This window comes from Pararge aegeria, chromosome 23 (genome assembly GCF_905163445.1).
Source record: "Pararge aegeria chromosome 23, ilParAegt1.1, whole genome shotgun sequence".
In the NCBI taxonomy this organism is placed as follows: domain Eukaryota; kingdom Metazoa; phylum Arthropoda; class Insecta; order Lepidoptera; family Nymphalidae; genus Pararge; species Pararge aegeria.
Genome location: NC_053202.1, coordinates 3007649 through 3029002, shown reverse-complemented (window position 1 = coordinate 3029002; position 21354 = coordinate 3007649). Strand labels below are relative to the sequence as shown.

Below are 21354 nucleotides of genomic sequence, written 5' to 3'. Positions count from 1 at the left end.
AGTAGTTGTAGATAAATATAACTTCTAAACATAAGTAAACACACGTATTTTTTTTCCTAACGCCGCTAAAGAAGTATAACTTAAAAAAAAAAACTAACGGATTCCGCTAAATTAAAAAAAAATAACGGACGAACTTGCTTCCAGCGCTAGTTTAGTATTATAAAATTAGAATTTTATTATCTAACGAATAGTGTAATGTATTTATATTTATCAGTATTTATGACATGTATGATAAACATGTCCCCTCGCGGCGCGTATAAAGACGAAGCCAAATTGAATTTGTTTTGACCTTGCTAGTGTCACAAAAGATGTATTAGTCAATTATATTACGTCAATGAACTCTCTCAGGTGGAGTTTATCCCTACTATCCCTACTAATATTATAAATGTCAATGTAAGTTTGTTTGTTACGCTTTCACGCAAAAACTACTTAACCGATCCTCATGAAACTTTGTACACATATTCTTGGAAGTGTTATAAGTAATATAGGATACTTTTTATGCCGACATTAAGCTCGGTTCCTTTGGCAGAGGGGATGAAAGTGTTTGACGATTTTACACCGATTTAAATAATTATTTTTGTACTACAGAGGTTATAATATGTGTTTAATTTTGCCCAAACTTTGTGTAGATCTGATGAATGTGGTAGGAGATAGCGGACAAAACTCCTCAGCGGACATCAAACCCCTCATTTGAGGCTTACCGATACTGAATACTTTATTTTTTTTTAGAACCACAACCAAATTGAATGCCACATCAAAAAACAAAATCAAACGCAGACAAAGTCGCGGGCAACAGCTAGTAATAAATAAAAAGTAGCCCATGCCTCTCCATACCCTAATCGGATTCTACACCTACCTTAATCGTACGAAACGGATCTTTGCATTTTTCCGGGATAAAAAGTAGCCTGTGTCATTCCCCGGCCCATAGACTATCTATCCACACTCGGGACGATAAAGCCAAGGTGTCGCCGTTGACGGAAACATCATTGAGGACAGCATCATCATCTTTGCAATAATTCAAATAAAGTTTCTTTGTTGCTGCGTTATTTATTTATTTATTGATTTATTGTTAGTTAACAACATGCATATTACACGTTTTTTAAACATAGCACACACACAAACACATGGACTGATATGCACGTCAATGACAAGTGCACATGGCATTGACAAAGCGTCATATAAACTTAATTTGACATATAAAGTTATTTGTGGACAAACAAACACATTTTCGCATCTATAACATTAGTTGGATAAGTTTGGGTTTTTTTTTTTACCAAATGAAGCTTACTTTAAAAAAACTAAAGGTCACTGCTACTGAGATAAGTATTAAAAAAAAAATTTTGGTGCAAATTTTACGATAGTAAAATTGCTATTCACAATTGATCCGTTTCAAAATATTGAAATAAATAATCCCAATTGATTATGATATTTGTCAATAGCTGGCGTATAAGTCAAGAAGCGTATATGTCATATATTTATTATTTTTAAATAGCGGACTAAATAGCGTGACTTCCGTCGGAAAAAAATCTGAGTTACTCCCTCGCGCCTAAAGAAGTTTTAAATCAAAAAACTTAACGGGTTTATTAAATGTTTAGGTGTAGAGTTTTTTTCGGGTTAAAAAGACCAGTTTAGGTTACGTTAGGTTAGGTTAGGTTAGTTAGGATGTAAGATATCTCTCTCCAAAATCTGTCAACTCATAGGTGCTGTGGTCGAGCTGAACATAGGTAAGAAATAAACAGACAGACATACTTTCTCATTTCAAATCAGTATAGATATCTTATACTTCGACCATGACCATAGTAGTAGGTACTAAATTCGATTGTGTCATCTAATATTATCAAAAGTTTTGATATTGATATTATGATTAACAATAGTGTTTTTTTTAATCCACTACAAATCAGCTCTTGACTGCAATCACACCAGGTAGGCGATGTTGCAGTTAAAGATGGTAGCGGGCTAACCTGTTGTTTCTACACGACATCGTACAGGAACGCTAAATATCTTGGCTCGTCTTTTTTGGCCTCCCACCAGACCAGACAACAGAAAAATTCAGAAATTATAAATTCCCAAGTTGCCCCTGTCGGGAGTCGAACCCGGGAACAATAACTGAAAACCATAGCCATATAAAAAAAAAAATTATGTCCTTTTCAGTGGGGCCTGTACGCAGAACCAATTTTCTCCGCAAACGGAGGATTCCCTCCGGAATTCTCCGAAATCGTAGCGAAGAAGAGCGCGGAACAAGGCTACCGAAGATCTCGTATGCCAGAATTTACTGATGAAGAGCGGGAATTCGTCAGAGGCTCGGCGGACTTCTTCGGAGTTAATCATTATACAGGATGTCTTGTGTCAGCCACGCAGTACAAGAGGGTGTATCCTGTACCCTCGTTGTATGACGATGCGGGTGTGGGGCTCTACGTGCCGCCGGAATGGCCGAAATCCGCTTCGTACTGGTTAACAGTAAGTTAGGAACAAGTATCTAGCCACCGCCGAAGTCTTCCAGACCAGACCAGAGACAATTCAGAAATAGTTGGAAAATCCAAAAGTGTACGCCTCATAATCTCATTCATTAAAACAAAATTGAGATTATTTGTAAATAATAATTAAACTACATCTAATTATACCGTGAAAAGTATTAGGCTTCTATTCCTCAAAATACTGAAGCCTATAAAAAAAAAACAACTCGATAAGTGAAGTATTTCGCTCGTTATCGTGACCACAAGATACGGGATCCGCACATACAGACACACGGACGTCCAACACAGAACTTTTTAAAACAATTTTTTAACTAGTTTAAATATTAAAAAGAGGTTAAGAAATATCATGAGTGTTAAAATTAGTGTTTTTTCTAAACATTTGTCTATTTATATTGACTTAGAAAAGCAATAAAGAATAAAAAAGTGACATTTTAAGTTGGAGAATCACTCGGTGTGCGTAAACTGACAGTAATACCCACCTCAACGCTTCGCTTATGAGGCGTGCAATTTTTAATTCCTATATTGCACCTGTTTACCCAGAAGCGGTTATAGCCCAATTGGTAGGACTTCGATTGCACTTTCGGGTGGCCGAGTTCGAACCCCAACACCTCTAACTTTTCTAAGTTATATGCGTTTTCAGCAATTAAAATATCAACGGTAACGGAAAACATTGTGAGGAAACCTGCATGCCTGAGAGTCCTGTATGAATGTTCTCAAAGGTGTGTGGAGTCCACCAGTCCTCATTGGGCCAGCGTGGTGGACTGCGGCCTCAACCCAGGAGGGGTTGGTTGTTGGGGGAAACCCGTGCTCTGTAGTGGGCCGGTAATGGGTCAATGTGATGAGGACGATATGATAGACGTCACTCTTTCGATTCTATTTCTCCACATGTATATTGTTTGGTTACAGCTATCGCCAAACAGTCTGTACAATGTCCTAACACACCTCCACAAGAAATATAACGGTCCAACGATATACGTGACAGAGAACGGTTGGTCCGGAAGCCCGGCGAATGGATATTACATTGACGATGGCAGGGTCACGTATTACCGGGCGCTGTTGAACGACGCGTTGGACGCTATGGAAGCTGGCGTTCACCTCCGAGGATATATGGCTTGGAGTTTGATGGACAACTTCGAATGGAATCAGGGTTATTTGTAAGTTTTTTTTTCTACCGTTGCTAGTTGTAGTTACCACCCTACCGACAAAGACGTGCTGCTAAGCGATTCAGCGTTCCGGTACGATATCGCGTAGCAACCAATCAGGGTTTAATATAACTGGCATAAACCAAATTATACATTTTTTTTTTTACTTCTGCCGTGGCTAGTTACCAACCTACCGACAAACACGTACCGCTAAGCGATTTAGCGTTCCGGTACGATATCGCGTAGCAACCAATATGGGGTATAGGTTTAATATAAGGGCCATAACCGAAATTAAGAATTTTTTGTTTTTTTTATTCTGCCGTGGCAAGTTACCACCCTACCGACAAGGAAGTACCGCTACGCGATTTAGCGTTCCGGTACGATGTCGCGTAGTTACCGATCAAGGGAATATAATTGGCATAACCCTAATAGGTTAGTGCCATTAGTGGGATATTGATAAGTTGAAGATGATCAAAAGGTTAATCGCAAATATGATCATGTTTCCGAATTTCGACAAAAACTCTAGTGGCTTCCTAGACGTCGTTGCCGGATTCTGAATTTACTCTCGCCTCTGTATGTACTGTGTGTTATTTCATTTAAAAACTCCTTCATACTTAAAAGAGAAGTGTACTTTTGTTAAAAGGCAATCCGGTCTAAGATCGTGTCGTGACCTGACACTGTGTATGTTTTTATGTATGTGTTTTTTTATTTTATGTATTAGTATTTAGTTATTCGTATGTATTTATTTTATATTTTGTATCACCTGCTGTTGGTTCTCCTCTTTTTTCCTAATTCTCAGGTTGCCTGGCAGAGATCGCTACTAAGCGATAAGGCCGCCTTCTACTTCAATTTTTATGTTTCTTCTTTTCTTGTGTAATTCAAGCGTGGTGTACAAATAAAGAGTTATAATAATAATAAAGGTTTCATTGAATGGAAGGTAATTGTTAGTGTCTACCATTTTTGTTTCTTTCCAGGGAACGGTTCGGTCTCTACGAAGTGGATTTCGAAAGCGAAACCAGAGAACGAAGGCCAAGGAAATCTGCGTTCGTGTACAAACAGATCGTCAAGACTCGGGTGATCGACCCGAATTACGAACCCAAATCCTTCATCATGACAATCGATAAAGGACATTGAGTCTACTTAATACTTTAAAAAAAATCGAATTTCTTAAATATAGTTCAACGGGTACATACCACGATAATATTTTGAGATTGCTCGATGCGGATACCCGCTTTTGCGGGTAATAAAAAGTATTAATAAATAAATATACTACGACAATACATACAGTGCCATCAGAGTCAAAGTCAAAGTCAAAAATATCTTTATTCAAGTAGGCCCATAAGTGGCACTTTTGATGCGTACATGAGAATAACACGGTAGTGAGATCTAGCCCCAAAGTAAGCGTAGCTATGGTAGCGTAGTTATGGGTACTAAGATAGCTGCTGAATGTTTTTATGAATATAATAATTACTTATAATATCAAAGTTTCCTCGATTTCTCCAGGATGCCTTCAACTTCTGACCTGATGAAAATAGGACCCCATGTAAAGTTGGACTACGTTTCAAAAAATTAAAAATTCATTTATTTTAATTAGGCCCACTATAAGAACTTTTGAAGCCTCACGTATGTCTGTTTGTAGTGACTCTACCACCCAGTGGCGTGGGTAGAAGGTGGCACAGGGTATGCAGATGATAAAAAATGAAGAAAATGTCCAGTACGAGTTATAAATACGGGTAGGCTTTTTATAACTCTTACAATGCATATCCTTAGGATTTTCAAAAACTCTTACTGCAGATTATCTTCATTTTATATCATCTGCATACCCTTGGCATACCCTCTCTGCACGCCATGTTACCACCGGTTCCGAAGGCGGGTTCTACCGAGAAGAAGCCGGCAAGAAACTCAACAGTTGCTCTTTTCCAACATAATTTTACAATTTAACGATCATTGTTTTATCTTGTGTGAGATGAAAGCGGAGCGGCTTGCTTCCAGGCAACCTTGTCACTATTTTCAAACAAAACAGTATTTTTTTTAAATCGGTTTATGAATGACCGAGTTCTGAGTTAACAAGCATAAAAAAAGAAATATATAAAAACCGCGTTGATAAACTAACCTTTTTGTATGCCTGTTAAGCGGATAATCGACGTTACGTTATTTTATAGCACATGTAGAATTGAATATTAATTGAAAAATGTTAAAAGAAATATTTTATATTTATTAAATTTTATACAATGTTTTTTTTTTTTGCATTAAAAGTATTATTTTACAAGTCTCTAATGCTGTTTTATTTACACGTTTTAATTTTACAAATTTAAAATGCATGTACAATTTTTCGAAATCGACAGGATTTGAACCTACGACTCTGGCAATCGCGGCTAGAGCGCTTTAACCAATTAAACTACGGCTATCCTACCGTCGATGCTGAAATTAGTATATGCCGTTTACATCAGTCTGTCATGACTGACATTGACATTAACCTTACTTACCATATATTATTACAAATGCGGAGGTGTGTTTGTTTGTTATCACTTTACGCCGTAACTACGCAACTAATCGTCTTGATTTTTAGCATAGAGATAGTTGAAAGAACAGAACATAGGCTATCTTTATCGAAGACAAACAAACGGTTCCCACGGGATTCGTAAAGAAACGACATAAACGCGGAGGAAAAACGAGAACAACAGCGAGTGACATCATAATGGCATCATCGCTTAGTTTTCCTGGACTAAATAGAAGTAGGTATATGTTACTGGCAATAACAGGTGTTCAAATATTATGAAACAAACAGGAGCACTAATAAATAAATTACAAATTATTATTATTATGAAGGTGCGTCTTCATTTTGTCTTTTCCGACATTTTGCGAATTTTTTTAGACGAAATTTCATTTCAGGGACATGTGGGGGGGATCAGTAGAAGCTTTATCTCTTAGTTTGTGTGGTTGCCACCCTTGTCCGCCGGCATCTTGAAAAATGGGGTGAAAAAGTTAGATTAAGCTTCTTTTGACCAATATGTCCCCGAAATAAAATTGCGCCCTCTAAAAAATGCAATATTCTGTTAATATAGAGATAGTTGAAAATATAACAGATAGCAGCATAGGCTATCTTTATCCCAGACAAACAAACAGTTCCCACAGGATTCGTAAAGAAACGTCAAGCAAGAGCAAAAACGCGGGCCACAGCTAGTAACATTAGAAATGCGGAATCGCTTGGTTTTCCTGGAATAAAAAGAAGCATATGCTACTCTCCTCTCTCTTACTAACTCTATGCCAAAAATCAAGTTGTTTTTTTACTTAGGGCTCAAATAAAAGACAAACAAACAAACACACTTTTGCATTTATGATATTAGTTACGATTATTATATAGTTCTACCGTACGTGTGTAATTCAAATTCAAATTCAAAATTTATGTACTTATGAAACGTTCATACATATATGTTTACATAATTGTAAGGGGATGGTGATGACTTCGTTCGCCAACTTACACCTAAAGCTACGAGGGTTCCAAACTCGCCCTGGTCTAAGAAGAGCCCACAAAAAACTTAGCCGGGTATTTTTTTTCTTTTGGTCTCACCATCTCACAGTAAATTTATATTAAGCTATAAAACTAGAGCAATTCACACCCAAGCTTTTTTATCGTTTAAGTATTCCTTAATATTATAATAGGATTTTTCTGTGAGCTTACGTTTTATATAAACTTTGAACTTATTGAGAGACATCTTAAAGATTACATTTGGTGATTTGTTATAAAATAATATACAATTCACATGAATGAATTTGCAATTTTGTGTATGTAACTGAACTCCTCCTAAACGGCTGGACCGATTTGAATGAATTTCTTTTGTATGCGTTTGGGTGGATGGTTTAGATTCACAAATCAGCCAGACAGATGGCGCTGCAGTCGGTTTCTAGGTTGCTGTTACTGCAACTAAATGGCTGATTTATACGAGTCTGATTTGAAAATTTCTTTCGAGTATAGGTATTTCATCACGCTAAGACTCATAGGAGCACAGCACCAATGAAGAATCTTTCAAAATTGGGGTCCATCCCCACCTATCATCTTAGACTGCATCATCACACCACCAGGTGAGATTGCAGTCAAGGACTAACTTGTAGTTATTAAAAAAAACAAAAACAAGCTTTACGTTCTCTGATCCCCAGGTGTTTATTTCGAATGACAAGATTGTCAAGTGACACTTGAAAAGTACTCAAAACTGCCAATAGCATGAGCTATCGTAAACAAAGTGTCAATTAAATGAACGGTTTGCAAACTCCTTAGAAATAGGTTACAAGGTGAGAGTAAAATATGAAACCATTACAGCACGGTTAGCATGTCAGGAGACAATTATATCCCAGAGGAAAGGATAAAAATGTATCTCCTCCCACAGCTTTATGAACTTTCAGAGCATTGGCGCACAAGTGGAAATAGCCGGTTGGCGCAGTGGGCAGCGACCCTGCTCTCTGTGTCCAAGGCCGTGGGTTTGATTCCCACAACTGGAAAAACAGTTTTTCAGTGTCTGGGTGTTTATCTATATATTATAAGTATTCTTATGTATTCATACAAAAAAATTCATCAGTCATCTTAGTACCCATAACACAAGCTACGCTTACTTTGGGGCTAGATGCCGATGTGTGTATTGTCGTAGAATATTTGTTTATTTATTTATTATATGTGTAATAATAAACGGGGGTGAACTTCTCCCATTCCATGTTCGCGTACTTTAGCAGGTGGACATGTTAATTATATCTCCTGTCAGGGGATATAATCGGGGGATATAATTTTTATCTCCGGCCTGTGCTAGCCATGCAAGAGTGCTAATAAATAAATGATGACTCGTCGTTTAAATATGTTGAAACACTATCTTTTCTTAATATCATAGGTGATTTGACGGCCGACTGGCGGTCTGGTATATCTGTTGTTGCTCTTGGCAAATGCCCGTCCCGTGGACCTACTCCCGTTTGGCTTTATTGAAAATACTTTGAATTCCCTATAACAAATGACTGCATTATTAATGCGTGGCTTAACAGCAGCACTACCTATAAGGCGATAACGTTGACCCAAGTCAGTAAATTTGACAGCCGAATGGCACAGTAGGCAGCGACCCTGCTTTCTGAGTCCTAGGCCGTGGGTTCGATTTCCGCGACTGGAAAATGATTGTTTTTTAGTCTCTGGGTGTTTATCTGTATATTATTAATATACAGTGTTATTCAAAAAAAATATTCAACAGCTATCTCTGTATCCATAATACAAGCTACGCGTAGGTATGTTAGGTAGATACGCTTTGGGGCTAGATGGCGATGTGTTTATTGTCGTAGTATACTTATTATTTATTATTACTATTATTTATAAGTTTGTATGAAATAACTTTATGTTTGGTATCTGATTTATTGAGGTAGGTGTTAACTATTTAGCGGTACGCTGCGTCCCGAAATTTACACAGGCGAAGCCGCAAAGCACATCTAGTATAGATAGAGCAAATTTCAAAGTTGAGCTAATTTCTTCCGAATAAAATCTATGTTATTACTTGATCACATAAGAATGTATTTGTTTCGTAACTCTTTATCTATACTTGTATACTATATAAAACAAAGTCGCTCTCGCCGTTTGTACGTAGATCTTTTAAACGACACAACGAATTCTTATGCAGTTTTCAGCCATAGACAATAGAAATGATTCAAAAGAAATTCTTAAACCCACAGTCTTTGAATACCAAAATTGATGAAGTTGTGTAAATATAAGTTTCCGCTATTTTGTGCGATTTTTCTCAAACATAGCTACGAAAATTCCCGACTAATTCGCCTTTTAATCGAAATCGGTTCATCCGTTTGGTAAATACTATGCCGCAGACAGAAACATCAAATTTACATCCGGTCGATTTCGCGTCCGGGGTTAAAAAAAAGTACGCGACAGCAAATATCTTAATTTTAAGGTCGCATTTGACTCATATGCAGACAAAGCCGTGGGGCAGCGCTAGTAAATAAAAAATTGTGTTGTTTTTATTTATTATTGATATAGAATAAAAAGATAAAAGAAGACGTTAAGACATATCTCCATCTCGACGTATTAGTTATATAACACCCTGTTAACTTATCTTTTCGATTATGGGTACGTCAGCAAATATCTTAAGAAATCTTTTTTTTCTGTTGGTGGTTCCGACAAAGACGTGTTGCTAAGCGATTAAGTGTTACGGTACGATGCCGCTTTGTAACCGATAAGGTTTGTATTTCACTGCCATACCCCTAACACAGAAATGGTCGATATACACCACAGATTTAAGAACATACAGAAACATACACGACTAGTATTGAAGCATCAAAAAAAGTCAACTTTAGATTGGTTTCTCGAACAAACGGTTAGTAATTTCCATACCGTTTAGCAGTTGATACGCACGCACCAACAGACCAGACCAGAGAAAATTCAGAAATTATGAATTCCCAAATTTTCCCTGCCGGGAATCGAACCCGGAAACCCCCACTTTAATTCACAGCGCTCACCGTTGCGCCAGTGAGGTCGTCACGTATAACTTACGAGGAAAACAAAATTAAACTGACAAGAGTAAATTAAACTAAACTCATATAAAACAAGCAAACATTAATACGTTAAAAAAACAAAAGATGACGCACACAATAATAAATTCAAAAAAGCAATGATAAAATTATTGTTATTACCTACAACTAAATAGAATTTAAAACAAATTACTGACAACTAAAAATATATATGTATAATTAAAATTAAGTTTATCAATGAAGGCACAGTCCACCACGCTAGCCCAATGCGGATTGGCGGGCTCTATACTCCTTTGAGAACATGGAGAACTCTCTCAGGCATGCCAGTTTTCCTCACGATGTTTTCCTTCACCGTCGAAGCAAGTGTTATTAATTTAAAGATGATGAATGAAGGAACGAAAGCGGCATTTTTTCGGAATAAAAAAATACATTCACACTATTTTTTTTCTTTCGCTGCCTACCGGCACGGACCATGGTCCTTTTGGCCCTAGGGTAAATACGCCCATGAATGATTTAAGAGTCCACCAATCTGCACTGGGCCAGCGTGGTGGACTACGGCCTAAACAAGATGAATAATGAAATGAGAATGCTCCGGTGTCGGAGTGAAACCTGCGTAGAGACTTCACACTCACTTCACATCACTTTGGCGGATTTGTTCTGGCAGTTGTCATCATCATATCAACCTATTACCGGCCCACTATAGGGCACGGGTCTTCGACAGTGAGAAATGGTTAAGGCCGAAGTCCACCACGCTGGCTGGTGGACTCCCTCCACACACCTCTGTGAATATTATGGAGAAGGCATTCAGGTTTTCCTTCACCGTTGAAGCAAGTGATATTTTAATCTCTTCTGGTGGTTGTATGGCGTAAAAGTTATAAGGAAATTATGAATTTTACTGTGCAGTTTTCGATAATGTTTATTGAATACGCTGGTAAACCCCGTATTCTCACTTAGGTAGGTAGATAGGTCTATCGAGGAACACACGGAGTTTTTAGTCGGTGCAAGTTCAACGTAACCAGGCAATTTCCCCCAAAGGAGTTGTATGCGACAAGCATTTTCTCTGTACAATTATAAAAAAGAAATTGTGTGTAATGGAATTCCAATGTATGAACAAATATCATTTCAAATTTCATTTTTAATTTCCAGAATCTTAGGAACTGTGCGTCGCTGCGGTGGTTTCGACGTTTTAGATTTTATTGAGCTTTGCATAGGTTATTTCAGGTGTTTTTTGTTTACTAAATAATAATTTAAATTTAAAAATCTATTTAAGTTAAATGAATGTACCTTTATAATTGTAGGTTTTATTTTAGGCTAGAAAACATAGATTATCTTAGGTAATTTTTGTTTACTAAATAACAATAAAAATTTAAAATTCTATTTTTACATAGTTCAATTAATATCCCTTTCTAATTTTAAGATTTATTTTAGGCTAGAAAACATAGGTTATTTTAGGTAATTTTTGCTCACTAAATAACAATTGAAATTAAAAAATCTCTATATATTTTATACATATGGTGGGTGCGGCTGCTACCAGTGCAGCAGGCCAAGAGGCGTAAATATGAAAACCTGGATAGCAGCTTCATTTTTGTGCCTTTTGGAGTAGAGACTTTGGGACCGTGGGATCCGGAGGCAAGAGCTCTTTTCAAAGAAGTATCGAAAAGGGTTATCGAGTCTAGCGGGCAGTTACCTTGGCCAACAAATTAGTTTGGTCATCCAAAGGGGCAATGCTGCCAGCATCTTAGGAACTACGCCTCGCTGCGGTGGTTTCGAGGACGTTTTAGATTTTATTTAGTTTTAAATAGTTTATTTTAGGTTATATTTATAAAACAATTATTTTAAAGAATAAATAAATACTATTTTATACATAGTTAAATGAATATACCTTTTTTAATTTTAGGTTTTATTTTAGTCTAGCAAAATGTGTTACGTTTTTCAATACTAAAAGAAACATAGTTATCAGATTCTCTCAGCGAGATTAGCTTTAAGTGGCAACGATAACCCCTGCGAGCGTATATAAATTCCGCCCAAGGTCTGATCGCATCACCACAGTGCGTTTTCTCGTGCGGTCAACCGAACACGCTGCAATGAAACTCCTCGTGCTACTAAGGTATGCGAATCTCTTTTATATCTGAGCTCCTTTAAAAAGAAGGAAGATATGAATTTGGTTTTTTTTTTATTTATGTTTGGGCATAACTCCGTAATTTATAGACGGCTTTGCAAATTCTTTTTTTGTTCCGAAATGTGTCTATTTTAATTTCATATGACGCCCTCCTAGGCGCAATGGTTAGCGCTGTGAATTTAAGTAGGAGCTCTGGTCTGGTGGGAGCCTTTGGCCGTAGCTAGTTGCCACCTTATCGACAAAGACGTGCCGCTAAGCGATTTAGTGTTCCGGTGCGATGTCGCGTGAAATCCGACTTGCTACTAGAAAATCTTCGAAAAATTACAGCAAATAAACCGCTATCGCATAAATATGCGTCGTTCATGCAATCAAAGAACATAACATCACGCCTGTACACTCGCAAACTTATACGCAAACAGTTAAATACATATGTATGTATATATAACTTTATATATATATATATTATATATATATATATATATTATATATATATATATATATATATATATATATATATATATATATATATATATTGTGTATATATATATATATATCTTGTGTGCGTGTGTACTGGACCAATTTGACGGATTTTTTGGTATGCATTTGGGTGGTACCCTGGATGGTTTAGATTGACAAATCAGCCCGACAGATGGCGCTGGGGTCCGCTAGTATATATACATATATATATATATATATAAATATAAATATATGTAAATACAAAGTGTAATGCAATTACGAAAAACTGATGAAGGGTGCATAAGTATATTCCATAAGGAAGCACCCTGTAGGAATATGAAATCAAAACAAGCATATTTATTTTTCCATGCAAACTAATTCAAAACATTCTAAGTGTTTACTTGACTTGTTTACATAACAACACTATTGAAGATAGAAGACCGACACGTGCATAGTACCAAAGTGACGTTCCTAATAAATTGTCAGGAGCACATGATTTTAATTTTGCATGTGATGTAAGATTTCTTTCAGTAAAAACAATGGCAGTGTGTAACTCAAAAACTATTAGGTTTTTGGTTTCACAGATAAGTCTCAGATACAGTACCTAATGTATCTCTAATGCCTGTGAAGTATTATTTCGGTTTTCCTTTAAACGTTGTAAAAATACAATTTATGGACGTACACGTTCAAATTTAAAATTATAAGCGTGTAAAGAGGTAAATAGTTAAAAAAAATCGAAAAGTGCACGCTTCATAATGTCATTAATTACAATAAATTTGAGATTATTTGTAAATAATAATTAAACTACATCTAATTATGCCGTGAAAAGTAATAGGCTTCTATTCCTCAAAATAATGAAGCCTATTAAAAAAAACCAACTCGATAAGTGAAGTATTTCGCACGTTATCATGACCACAAGATGCGGCATCCGCACCTACAGACACACAGATGCCAAGACAGAACTTTTTAAACAATTTTTTAATTAGTTTCACTAATAAAAAGTTTTAAAAATATCATGATGTTAAAAATTGTGTTTTTTCTTAACATTTGTCTATTCACTTATAAAAGCAATAAAGAATAAAAAAGTGACATTTTAAGTTGGAGAATCACTCGCTTCGCTTATGAGGCGTGTTACATGGAGACAAGAGTGCTTACGCCGCTGCAGAGAAGAGTGCCACTCAAGGGTGTCAATAATCTCGAGCTTTGAAAAAGAAGGCAATGAACACTAAAATATTGCCAACACTGTTTTATGCCGCCAAGCTCGGACTTTAACACAGAAAGAGAAATAAAATTCAGACTTTCCAACGAGCGGCTGTATTTATTGGTTTAAAATAAAAAAAGCATAGAGATAAGAAAGAAAGCACAGCTAGTTGACGCTGCGGGCGGGTAATGTGCCGCGTTCTAAAGTTGAACGGTGGTCCGATAATTCTAATTTTTGATTATTTCTTTTGACGCATTAGAGAAAAATTATGAGAGTGAATGTTTACGACGCGCGCGCACACCGTCACCAAAAACCGACACCGTGAAGTTAGCCATAAGGTTTGACAATGAAAACTTTCAATTGCCAAAGTCTGCGGGCTCATTCCAGAGATTCAATTGATTCAATTGTACAAAAATCTCAAATTTTAATGTTGAGTGAAACTTGGTTATCCGATAAAGATTCTATTGTTTAATTATGTTTATTATGTCTATTTCTTTAATTATTTAGACATTTTTTTAATATTTAAATAAACTTTATTTTACTAGATAATACGCTAAAATAAAACTCCCAGTGTATTGATACTAACAATAGAAAAAACGGTATGTATAATATATATGTAAATACCTTTTCTCTATTGTTAGTGTCATTTTTTCTTCAAACAGAATAAGGCGAAAGATAAAATTTTTGAAAAGTTTTTACCTTTTTTTTTTTCAAAAAAGGATATCTTCTATCGCGTGTACACACTCGTTTTTTTTATTGATACGTTAAATGGCTTATTTAATTATTTATTTATTGTTTTTACTAGTTTAGTAGCAGTAACCTGCCAGGCTTCGTCGCGACACGAGCGGCGGTTTCCTGATGATTTTCTTTTCGGAACTGCGACCGCTTCCTACCAAATAGAAGGAGGATGGAATGCAGATGGTAAGGTGTAAATTATAAGGCAATTATGTTCATAAAATTTGAAAATCCTTCTCTGTTGCCAGTTATATGAAAATGGTAGGCAGTGCTTTTGTGCATGTATGAAGTACCCCACTGATCATAGCTTAATAATCTTGTTAATGTTGCAGATAAGGGTGAGAACATATGGGATCGCATGACTCACACAAACCCCGACGTCATCAAAGACAGAAGCAATGGCGACGTCGCCGCAGACACATACAATAACTACAAACGCGACGTGGAAATGATGAGAGAGCTTGGCCTGGACGCGTACCGTTTCTCATTGTCCTGGTCCAGGATCCTACCCAACGGACTGTCCAATAAAGTCAGCGAAGCCGGCGTTAACTTCTACAACAACTACATCGATGAAATGCTCAAATACAACATTACCCCAATGGTGACTTTGTACCACTGGGACTTACCCCAAAAACTGCAGGACCTAGGTGGATTCATTAACCCAAACATCGCCGATTGGTTCGAGGATTACGCAAGGGTGGTATACGAGAAATTCGGCGACAGAGTCAAGCACTGGATTACATTTAACGAGCCGAGGGAAGTATGTTACCAGGGTTACGGTGACGTCACTAAAGCTCCTATTTTAAACGCGACCGATGTGGGTACTTATCACTGCGCGAAGCATCTAGTTTTGGCTCATGCGAAGGCTTATCACGCTTACGCTAACGACTTTAAGCCGACCCAGGGTGGCGTGTGCGGCATCACGATCAGTGTCAACTGGATGGGACCCTTAACAGATACGGAAGAAGATAAATTCGCTGCTGAATTAAAAAGGCAAGCTGATGTAAGTTGGTATCATCAGCATCATATCAACCCATTACCGGTCACTACAGGCCGAGGGTCTCCTCTCACAATGACAAGGGTCTCCTCTAACCTTCGAGAACATTGTGGACAACTGTCAGGTTACCTCACGATGTTTTCCGTCACAGTTGAAGCAATTTATATTTTAACTAGCTGTTGCCCGCGACTTCGTCTGCGTTTGATTTTGTTTTTAAAGTATTCAGTATCGCTAAGCCTTAAATGAGTATAGTAGTATATATATATAACATGTGACTGTCAATTAATTTTAGACAAAAAATTTGCAATAAAATAAAATTGCGACTATAATTAAAGATCTAAGCTACCCTATCTCTTAAGTCGGACCAGACTGCTCACGGAGTGCCAATTTAATTTAAAATCGGTTAAGTAGTTTAAGAGTCCATCGCGGACAAACATCGTGACAGGAGATTTATATATATTAAGATTGCTTAAAACGCACATAACTTTAGAAAAGTTAGAGGTTCGTACTTCACCCCCCATTTTGCCTAGTGGTACTTCGGCTTCATAGAATTAAGACCATACAGAACCCTCATTCAGTCATTATTGCATGAAGTGCATTGTGTCCAAAAACCCACCACACCCACAAACCCGCAGAATGTTGCTATCTCACAAGCTTTTTTCTCTCCCCATTTTATTGTAAATGTTTAGAACATTAGACGTAAAATAATTACTGTCAACCGCTAAATTGAATGAAACACTACGTCTGTTCGAGAAACACAACTGAAGTGGAGTGGTTTTTTACGCTTCAATATTTGTCGTGTACACGGTTGAACTTGACTAAGTTATTTGCGTTTTAAGCAATTATAATACATCTTATATCTTTAAACGAGCAATTCTTGTATATATATATAATTGAAATCTCGGAATCGGCACCAACGATTTTCATGAAATTTAGTATACAGGTGGTTTCGGGGGCAATAATTCGATCTAGCTAGGATTCATTTTTAGAAAATGTCATTTTATTCGTGTTTTATCGATATATATATATATATATATATATATATATATATATATATATATATATATAGTATATATATATAATTGGAATCTCGGAATCGGCTCCAACGATTTTCATGAAATTTAGTATACAGGGGGTTTCGGGGGCGATAAATCGATCTAGCTAGGATTCATTTATATTGGACAAAAGACAATTATTTAAGTCGAATCATTCACGGATGAAGTCACGCGGGTCCGCTAGTAAAATACTTATACAGCCTAACCCTTGCTCACTATGGGAGGAGATCCGTGCCCCGTAGAGGGCCGTTAATGGTTAAGATCGTGTACTTATATAATTTATTAATAGACAGATAACTGATTGTTTCAGTGGGGTCTATGGGCCGAGCCAATTTTCTCCGAAGAAGGTGGCTTTCCCAAGGAAATCTCCGAAATAGTTGCGAGGAAGAGCGCAGAGCAAGGCTACTCCCAATCTCGCATCCCAGTATTCACTGACCAAGAGAGAGAACTCGCGCGGGGGTCGTCGGACTTCTTCGGAGTGAACCATTACACAGCCAACCTTGTCTCGGCCAGTGAATATAAATTTAACTGGGTTATCCCTTCGCTATACGCCGATATTGATGTTGGTACCTACACGCCACCAGAATGGGATCAAGCTGCTTCGGTTTGGTTGAGGGTAAGTTTCATGATATATTTACAGAAGGCCTAATGTGAGGCATTTTACCTAGGTGTTATTCGATCACGCGAAATTTAACAAGCATTTCATTCTCTAGATTCTCACCATCAAGTTAAAATACTGGGAAACAGTTACTAGATGGCTCTCCTTAGATTAAGTAAACCTAGGAAAAAACTCTCACATCCAGTATGAGCCGTGTGGTGATGACAGGTCATATGGTAAGGGGATTTATATGGTATCAAAAGAGCACCATGAAGTGACAGTACGGTAGAGGTCGCTCCTTTGATTCGGTTTAAATAAATTCAAATTCAAATTCAAATTCATTTATTTCAAGTAGGCCTACTTTATAAGCACTTTTGAAACGTCAAGTATGCATGTTTGTTTGACTCTACCACCGGTTCGGAAAGCAGATTCTACCGAGAAGAGCCGGCAAGAAACTCAGTAGTTGCTCTTTTCCAACATCAACATTTACAATCATTTTGCTATCTTGCGGGAGATGAGAGCGAGCCTGGCTGCTTCCATTCTACCTTGTCATTGAGGAATTCATCAAATGTATAGTAACCTCGCTGTACTAGATGCGTTTTTACACATTTTTTAAATGTATGCATTGGTAGGTCAAGAATTTCCTTAGGAATCATGTTGTAAAAGCGTATACTCAACCCCACAAAGGAGTTCTGCACCTTTCGCAGACGATATGCAGATATCACTAATTTATGACCGTTTCTGGTAAGTCGATTGTTAATTTCAGCTTTTGATTTATAAGTAATATTTTGCCTCACAAAGACTATATTATTATAAATGTATTGCGAAGCTAAATAGTAGTTAACATTCACGCAACAATTTGACAACTTCCCCAGCGCAACGGTGAGCGCTGTGAATTTAAGTAGGAGGTCCCAGGTTCGATTCCCGGCACGGACAATTTGGGAATTTATAATATCTGAATTTTCTCTGGACTGCTCTGGTGGGAGGCTTTGGCCGGTGGCTGGTTACCGACAAAGGCGTGCCGCTAAGCGATTCAGTGTTCCGGTGCGATGTCACGTTGAAACCGATTAGGGGTGTGACTACCCATACCATACTTCCTAAGGTTAGCCTGCCCACCATCTTAGACTGCATCATTATTACCACCAGGTAAGATTGCAGTTAATGGCTCTTACATTTGGCACACTTGACATTGTGAATACAGTTGTTACCACCCGAGCTCCTCGCGCGGGTGTCGTACGAGGCGACTAAGGAGTGTAACGAACGGGCAGTAGCGTTCTCTGCACTACTACTACCATCTACTGCCTTAGTCACCTCGTACGAAGGTGGACCCCCGCGGAAAGAGGAGTGGCGGAGACAAATGTTCTCTGATCTGCCGTCACCACACTGCGGAATGTACCCACCACGCAGGTATTCTGTCACCGAATTGAAGGACAACCAGCAGGGCTAGATTATATCCCCCGATTATATACCCCACAAGGGATATAATTTACGTGTTCACCTGCTAAAGCACGGGAACATGGAATAGGAGAAGTCTACCCTCGTTTATTATTGCACATATATTATTTGGATATTATTTCCACTTGTGCGCCAGTGCTCTGAGAGTTGATAGAGCTGCGGGCTGCTGCTGCTTTTCCCCGGGGTTATAAATGTCTCCTGCCCAGCCGTGCTGTTAGAAATGACATACAACCACAAATTTCAGAACATGCAGAATCCGCATTCAACTTTAAAAACAGTGAAAACGTCATGCGCCCGTCTCATTTAACACCCGCGTTATGTTGCTAGCGCACAAACGATACCCTTTTCCCTTTTTATGGTAAACGTTTAGAACATTAGAGGTGAAATAATTACTGTCAACTGCTAAATTCATACCATTTAGCAGTTGACAGTAATTATTTCACCTCGTTCACCTCGTTCAGTGAACGACAGTTTGTTCGAGAAACACTTCTAAAGTGGAGTGGTTTTTGATGCTGCAATATTAGTCGCGTACACGGATTCTGTATGTTCTTAATTCTGTTCATACTATAAAATAAAAAAAGCCTTTATCAAAACCTTTTCAGCTCGCACCAAACAGCATTTACAACGCCTTGACTCACCTGCACAACAAGTACAACGGTCCAGTGTTCTACATCACTGAGAACGGATGGTCGCAATTATTGGAAGACAGATACGAGGACGACCACCGGATAAAGTACTACAGGGCAGCTCTGAACAGTGTTTTGGACTGTTTGCACGACGGCGTAGACCTAAGGGGTTATATGGCTTGGAGTTTGATGGACAACTTCGAATGGATGGAGGGATATACGTAAGCCAAATTTTTGTTACACTTCCAACTCAGAATTTAAAACGTTCGGGAACCGTGTATATTAATAATTAATTTCATTAATTATCAACATACACGGTTTACGGTTACTTAATTCCATTTAGCAGTTGACAGTAATAATTTTACCTCTAATGTTCTAAACGTTTAAAATAAAATATTAAACGTTTAGAACATTAGAATTTTTTGTGAGCTAGCAAAATTCCACGGGTGTGAAGTAAGTCGTGCGCGGGGCGTTTTCGCGGTTTTTGGACACAATACACTGCGTGCAATAATGGCTGTTTGAGGGTTCTGTATGTATGTTAATTCTGTGATTTACAATAAGGTATTTTAATGATAGATATATGTCGGTGCCGCCAAGTAGAAACCGATTAGGGCTTTAATATAATTGGCATACCGATTAGTCCGGCTACCGTCTTGACTGCATAATTATTTACCACCACGTGAAATCGCAGTCAGGTTAACTTGCTACAAGTTTAAATCCCCGTCTTCGAATATCGTGTACATTATTTTACTAGTCCAACCTTTTCATATGATACCCATATTGAGTTTGTTGTGAAAAATATGTAAATCGCCATTTTATGGTGTCTGCTATCTTGGATTCGACGTTTGTCATTGTGTATTGTATTCTACGAATCGAGATCTTTCATTTGGTACCATTATTGAGGGAGTTTAGAAAAAACGCGGCCATCTTGGACCGATTTTCATCGAACATAGAAAACCCCCGACTAATTCACCTTTCAAACAAAAAAAAACAAAATGTAAATTTGCTCATCCGTTCGGGCGCTCCGATGCCACAAAACTTATAACACCCCGTCGATTTTATATTAATATACAACAACTTCGCTTACTTTGGGGCAAGATGGCGATGTGTGTATTACACATCGCCATCTTGCCCCAAAGTAAGCGAAGCCTGTGGTATGGGTACTAAGATGCCTGGGGAATATTTCTATGAATAATATACATAAATACTTATAATTGACATATAAATACCCAGAATCTGAAAAACATTCATGTTCATACAAACTTTCTCCAGTTGTGGGAATCGAACCCTCAACTCAGAAAGCACAGTCGCTGCCCACTGCGCCAGCCGGCTGTCTAAAATTCGTGCAAAATGTCAAATCAGCCATTTTCTTATCATTTCTATTTTGAACTCTGCAGTGAACGATTCGGCCTCTACGAAGTGGACTTTGAAAGTGAGCAGAAGACTCGCACACCGAGGAAGTCTGCGTTTGTTTACAAGGAGGTCATCAGGTCGCGAGTGATCGACCCGGACTATGAACCTGAGACCCGCACCATGTGGATCGACGAGGGCCACTGAATCTACACTAACCATGTTTAATTGTTGTAAATAAATTGTTATTTATATCTGTTACACTAAAGTTGTTTGTTTTATATTAAACTAGCTATTGCCCGCGACTTCGTCTGCGTTTGATTTTTTTTTGATGTGGCATTCAATTTAGTTGTAGTTCTAAAAAAAAATTAAAGTATTCAGTATCGTATTCAGCACCTTAAATGAGGAGTTTGCTGCTGTCCGCTGAGGAGGTCTGTCCTCTATCTCCAACCACAGTTTGGGCAAAATTAAACGCATATTGTGACCTCTATAATACAAAAATAATTATTTAAATCGGTTATAATATTTTGTCGGAGTTATGGTGTAAAATCGTCAAACACTTTCATCCCCTATCCCAAAAGAACCGAGCTAAATGTCGGCATAAAAGTGATCCTATATTACTTGTAACACTTCCAAAAATAT

At 37.7% G+C, this 21354-nt stretch overlaps 1 protein-coding gene across 1 annotated transcript in view; it reads left to right on the top strand.

The window, feature by feature from the left end:
- LOC120634185 (lactase-phlorizin hydrolase-like) overlaps positions 1-20975 on the top strand; it is a 39553-nt gene extending 18578 nt beyond the window's left edge. Inside the window, 8 exon segments of the mRNA XM_039904632.1 lie at positions 2152-2457; positions 3381-3628; positions 4591-4763; positions 14677-14822; positions 14969-15634; positions 16994-17299; positions 19339-19583; positions 20760-20975. Coding sequence (XP_039760566.1) covers positions 2152-2457; positions 3381-3628; positions 4591-4763; positions 14677-14822; positions 14969-15634; positions 16994-17299; positions 19339-19583; positions 20760-20919 — 2250 coding nt within the window. The 3' untranslated portion in view covers positions 20920-20975.
- The last annotated feature ends 379 nt before the right edge of the window (positions 20976-21354 follow it).